This window comes from Stigmatopora nigra, chromosome 15 (assembly GCF_051989575.1).
Source record: "Stigmatopora nigra isolate UIUO_SnigA chromosome 15, RoL_Snig_1.1, whole genome shotgun sequence".
NCBI lineage: Eukaryota > Metazoa > Chordata > Actinopteri > Syngnathiformes > Syngnathidae > Stigmatopora > Stigmatopora nigra.
The window spans coordinates 6,693,416-6,699,748 of record NC_135522.1 but is presented as its reverse complement, the minus strand read 5'-3'; the positions used below and the strand labels follow the sequence as shown (position 1 = coordinate 6,699,748).

The 6,333-nt window shown below is 43.0% G+C and overlaps 1 protein-coding gene and 1 long non-coding RNA gene across 2 annotated transcripts; one reads left to right on the top strand and one right to left on the bottom strand.

Moving 5' to 3' along the window:
- Nucleotides 1–767: 767 nt before the first annotated feature.
- LOC144208092 (uncharacterized) lies at nucleotides 768–3,398 on the bottom strand. The gene is made up of 4 exons (XR_013328827.1): nucleotides 3,271–3,398; nucleotides 2,492–2,578; nucleotides 1,171–1,273; nucleotides 768–1,051 (listed from the first exon to the last, which is right to left on the bottom strand). It is a non-coding gene; the product is annotated as an uncharacterized LOC144208092 (long non-coding RNA).
- Nucleotides 3,399–3,799: 401 nt separating this feature from the next.
- hexim1 (HEXIM P-TEFb complex subunit 1) lies at nucleotides 3,800–6,211 on the top strand. The gene has a single exon (XM_077733754.1). The coding sequence runs from the start codon at nucleotides 4,432–4,434 to the stop codon at nucleotides 5,476–5,478; it is 1,047 nt and encodes a 348-aa protein (XP_077589880.1). The 5' UTR covers nucleotides 3,800–4,431; the 3' UTR covers nucleotides 5,479–6,211.
- Nucleotides 6,212–6,333: the final 122 nt, after the last annotated feature.

Sequence of the window (6,333 nt, the reverse complement as noted above, 5' to 3'; positions counted from 1 at the left end):
CTCCAAATTATGACTTTTTAAACTTATTTTTGATGTGAATTTGAAGTATTATGTACTGCATTGTGAATTTTTAACATTTTTACTGACCTGTTTGAGTGGATGGTGCCTTACCTTGTCAAACTTCCAATGCATTGGATTTTCTCTTCGATGTGACAAGCCAAGTTTAAACCTGACATCTTTATCTTCTATTTAAAAACTCTGATCTCAAATCTAAAGCAATGCGACCCCCCCTTATACAGAAGAGCTTCACATATAAGAATTGGCCCTCTTGTGTTTCAGAAAGTAACTGGGAAGAATAACATCTTGTTATGCATTCCTATTGATGTTACCTTCCACACTCTAAAAAAAATTCACATATACACACCCATACTGGGTGTATGACAAATTGTTTCAATTGAGTTACTATTGTATATGAACTTGACATTAAAACAAACATTTTTTTTGCAACAATTGAACTTAAAGGGGGATTAAATTTAATATGCTTTGGCTTGTTTCCTACTCAGATTCATGCCTTTGTGATAGCTGCACTAAAGTATTAGCAAAACATAAAGCCACTGTCAAATTTCAAAGTAGGGACAGGGTACCTTTCTCTGGTTTGATAAAATTTTGAATCAGTGCCAGTTTTCCTCAAACAATTCAGTGCGATCTGACACCACTGCGCATTTAACGGTTAGTTTAAGTTAAACCCTGAATAGGTTGTCATTATCTCTTTAGTCACCATTCATATTACCTATCTCTTCAATTTGTAATAGATATTCCTACAAAGATTAAGCAAGATAAAAATATTTATTTTGATTCATGTTGATGAACTTGTTCTTTACATATTGTATATGTGTTAGGATAAAAATATCAACTTTTAAAGGCTCAAAATTGTATTTGATGTACTAGAATACAAAAACATGAACAGGATTTTAGCTATATTCATTGCTCATAAAGCTTGTATGAATGAATGTGCCTCCTTCTCTATCAGTCCTGTGATTGATAGTCGACTTGTCTTGTGCCTGCATTTCTCCGCATGCCCAAAGTCATCTGCTTCGCCTCCTCCATGATCCTGGACGATATGTAGAAACTGTTTACTATCTTATTTAGATTGCAATTGTGTGCGCTGACATTCAGTGCATGTGCCTAATATTGTGATGAGTGATGTCATCAGACATGCATGTCTCTCACCATTTTTTTCCAAAGATGGACGCTTGGCTTCTTTTTAGCAACAGCATTGCTACCACCAAGCAGGTGACGTCACTGTGTCTTCAACTGTGTTGCAGTTATCCACCTGGAAAAAAAATCCCTTTGGGTAAATGTAAACAGACACTTGAAGCAACAAAAACAATTCATTAATCACTAGGGAAGCAGCACCACCCGGTGGCCAAAGTTAGTCACTGCTCTTTAAAAATGTCAGTGCAATGCATCATGTACAGCTAAAATTGGAATAAAATATTACACTACTAGTTTAATGTTGTGCAGCTGTATGTACTTAGTAAAAAGGGGGTAATTTGACTTACATGTTTAAGAAATATGGAGAAAAACACATGCACATCCATTGAATGGGGCTCTCCATGGCCTATTGAGTTGAAGGCCTTCATAACATTATCAATCTTTCATCTTCACTCAATTGCAGCAGTGGTGGTGGCGGCCATGTTAAGATTAAGTTTGCTAATCCTCACAAGCTGTGATCTGTGCAGAGGCAGAAGCAGCTCTCTGGCTCCCTCCTTTCTCTGAGTCCAACCACAACACCGACAAGCCCTGTATATGATTTCTCAATCTAGTCTGCCTTTAAAGGTTTCATATTAACTGACTCCTGCTTGCCATTTGGCCCAAACTATAACTGGACTGGCTTTGGTTATTGAAAACAGAGGATCTCATGTTGTTGGTAGCCATTTAAATGCCCCTGCAAAACCACTAATGGCACTACTAGTAGTACTATTATAACTGCAACCACCATTAGTTGGAGTCATGAGCCAGAAAAAATGGATAACAATATTAATACACAAAACACCATGGTAAGCATGGTTTAACTCAATGTTGTTTCTTTACTCTGGACAGATAAAATGAGTAATTGAATTCCCAGTAGTATGATCATGATACTAGTACAATACTGCTGTTGTTACAAGTACTCATGAGCAAGTAAAAATAGCAAAAGACAAACCATTAAACAGCAAAGCAGAATCAGTTTAACATTATATCACTGTTTGTTTACTCCAAATAGTTAAGGGTAACCCTATAGGTCCATGCCAAATTAATACAGTAGTAGTACTAACACTACTAGTATTACTACTAGTATACCACTATTCACTAGTAATACTACTAGTATTACTAGTAGTATATTAGTCTCTAAGCAAGTCAAAATGGCTGACCTAAAACCACAAAATAGTAAAGCTGGATCAGTTTAACACAGCACCACTGTTTACTCATGAGGATATAATGCGAACAGATTTTCAACAAATGGTTAATTTATGACATATCTAATAAACTCTCGCTTCATTTAATTTACCTTTCAGGTCACCTTCTGTGTATCCTGCAAAACTAGTTTGCTCGTCCTTACCTCTTCAACCACCGAGGCACGGGGGCCGTCTAATTCCTGAAATAACATCATGCCATGAGACGTTAAAGCCAGTTTTATCCGAAAACAAATGGTTATAAGGAACGTCGAAACCTTACAAAGTATGGTGTCTTGTCAAAACAAATAATGTTTTAAACGATGACGTTAGCGATAAATATATTTTGCGAAGTTGCACGTTTCCAGCAAATACACTAGACCTTCGTGCAAACACATACATTAGCCTCGGCGATAAAGTCGTCCGATTTCTTTAGCTCTGCATTTATTGAGCTGTATTATAACTAAATTAAAATATGAAAAACGTGGGGGTGATTAATGAAAGCGGATCGGGCCGCACGCATTGTTTTCTACCGAAATCAACCCGCTCGCCATTGTCGCTTCATTAACGGCGTCACTCATGGCGTTATTGCGCTCTTTTGGGCTAGAATGAAATTTTAATAAGCGCCATACGTCTTTCAATGTATTGGTTGGGGGTGATAACGTGACTTCATTTATTTGACGTATTGTTTCGTGGAAGAAAAAGGAAAAAGCCAACGTTAGCCCACGTTAGCAAGTTAGCTTATCCTTAGCGTGTTCCACACACTTTTGTAAAGCAACATAAGCGCTGTATTTCAGAGAACCATTCTTGGAGGAAGAAATGCTCTCGACGTCGCACCGTTTGAGTCGTTTAATAAAAGAGTATGATCGAGCAAAGTTGGTCTCGCCTGACCCACCCTTTTAACTGCGAGTGGCTGGGAGCTGCGCTCTTCTCGGAGGCTTTACTGCATTTGACGTTTGTTTACGCTGATTCCACAGTTCCGCCAACCACCCTAACAACCCTTTCTCTCTACCCATATCACTCCGCGGAACGAAACAAAATACTTACATCAAAGTATTTTGCTCCCAAATTCGCACAAAAACGGCGCGTTTCTCTACGATTTTCTCCAAAGTCACCTGGCGTGCGATAAACGAGACTACAGAAAGCATTTCTCTTTTCGAACATTAAACACGGACTAGCTTCTTCGAGCGGGCTCATTTCCTTCGTATTTGCCATAGGGAGGGAGCTTCTTTTACTCGTACGAATGACGTTCGATTGTGAGGTTACTATGTAACAAAGTACCGCCAACTCTTACTTAAAGAACACTTCATTAGTTTCAAGGTGATTTTGTAGCCCCTTCTGCAACGCTCTTTCGAGTTTTAGTTCAATAATGTTTACACTTACACCCGGAATTCACAAATAGTAGCGTCCAAAAGAAGCCCGGGACTACTTACATGTATATACGTGACGACATTTGAATTGACACCCAAATCCTCCAATCGTAAAATTACGTGAACTTGACAACAGCAAAATTGTCCCCTCGTCCAATCCGCGTCGAGAAAGATCGGCACTAGCTCCCGTGCCATCTCGCCACTCGATTGGCCTTGTCGTTCGTCAACTTTCCCAGTCTTGTGGACTTTGTAGTTCAGATTGAACCACCCCGAACGCGGCATTCGGGGATGTATACTACATAGCCCAAAATCCCCCGCTGAAGAGGAGTAGTAGCGTGCGCGCGTCTGGAGGCGGAGCGCTTATATAATGCCAAGCTCCCTCCACTGGAGCGGCACTCTAGACGCTGTTTTGACGGCAAGACGTTATCTCTGGGCGGACGAGCGTTAGTGACAGCGGCGAAACGGTTAACAGTGTCAAACCCTCAGAGGAGTGTCGTTTAGTCTGTAAATTGACTTTTTTCCCCCACGGGTTTTTTTGGGGGGGATTATTTACACGTCATAGTGGGTATTTATTAGGTACATGGTGGCTAAAGTCCCATTTGACAAACTTTTTTTTGTTAAATTATATTTATAAGGGATTTGAAAATGCGTTAAAAGGTAAGAAGGAAGATAATTGGAGCATCGCGATGACAGAACCAGCGGAGGAGACCGACCACCTGAAAAGTTCGAGCAACCCATCAGGTGGGAGCACCAGCGGCGGTGGTGGTGGTGGTGGCGGCGGCGGCAGCGGCAATACCAAGCATCTCCCGGCCGGGCACCGCGCTGCACCACCGCACAACGGCGACAGGGGGCGACAGAGAGGTAACAAGCACCACCAGGATGTCAACAGCGACAAGTTGAGGGGGGTGTGTCCCGGAAACGAGTCCCCCAACGCCACGGACGCACCAGCCGGGGGGCTCCACGTCGACTCGGACACCGGTCTGGTGGTGGACGGCCGCCTGGGAAGGAAGCGTCATCGGCGCCGCGCAGCCAAGAAGAAGCGCAACTGGAAACCGTACTACAAACTTTCCTGGGAGGAGCGCAAGGCGCTGGAAGAGCGAGAAACCGCACGGGCGTCCCGTCTGCGCGAGGAGATGTTCGCCAAGGGGCTCCCAGTGGCTCCTTACAACACCACCCAGTTCCTCATGGACGAACACGACCGTGAGGAGCCGGATCTCAACACCCAGGCATGGCGGCCGGACGACACGGGTAGCGAGGAGGACCTGTTCGAGCATGAAGAGGAGGAGGACGACGACGGTAGCGGTGGAGGAGGAGGTGGGGGTGTAGTTGTAGGTGTAGGTGGGAGTGGAGGAGGAGCAGGAGGAGGTGCTGGTGGTGGTGGAGGCAGCGATGGCATCGGAAGGCCGGGCAATGCCGGCGGGGAGTTTCTCCAGCGGGACTTTTCCGAGACCTACGAGATGTACCACGTCGAGAGCCTGCAGAACATGACCAAGCAAGAGCTGGTCAGAGAATACCTGGAGCTGGAGAAGTGCATGTCGCGCTTGGAGGAGGAGAACAACCGGCTGAGACGCGCGGCAGTGGAGCCCGGAGGTGGCGGCGGAGGAGGAGGCGGTGTCGGTATGAGCGTGGAGGAACCTCTGGCCCGCCTCCGGGAGTTGGAGCGAGAGCTGGAGAGACTCAAGGCCCAGAATACGGAGCTCCTCCTGAGGAGCCAACCATCCACTGACAATTAGGGACACTTGGAGAAAAGGCCACGACAAAGGTCAGGGGAAAAAATAAATGACTTTCTCCCATGTGGACTTGACAAGATTTTGGAGGTCGACGTTTGGCCTGAGGTTCAATTTAAAGTAAGTTTTTTTTTTTGTTGGATGGGGACTACACCCCCCCCCCCCTCGCAACAATTGTCCCTGTCAATGCAGAAAAAAATGTTCTTAGTTATTTTTCGTGTCAGTAATATCAAAAGTTTCATTTTTAAGGGTCAACAATTCTTTTAAAAAGTGCTGGGCGATGTAGTGACATCTTTATTACTGTATTATTGTGATAGATTTTCTTCTATGTCACCAAGCACAATTTTTTTTTCCAATCTGAAGTTTGAACTTTGTTTTATTATGGCTGACATCTGGTTTGTCATTCAAAACTTTTTTTTTTGTGAGAGGTCAACATAGGGCCCATGTTTTTAAAAGACACTTTTCTTTTTGTTTTCCGGGCTTTACATTTTGTTAAAATTTGGGTTAAGTTTTGGTCCAGAAATATATAAACAACCTCTCATCTACTTTTTTTTCGGCCCAAATTTAAGTCACTCCAGAAGAAACTTGTTTATTACTTCGATTTCTTTGTAATGTTCTGCTGCATTTGTTTTTCACCACGGCAAGAAATGACAACCAATCAGGCCAGTCAAGTCCAATGTTGAGCATTTTAAGTTTGTTTGTGTGTTAATGGAAGTTCAATAAAAATCTTATAAAAGTGTGTGCTTGTCAATCACTATACGTTAGTTATTTAACTAGATGTGCTGACTAAATGCTACGTCAAATGTTGACCCCTGCAATACTTAACCTGATTAAAGAAAACTCACCTTTTGTAGCTGAAAA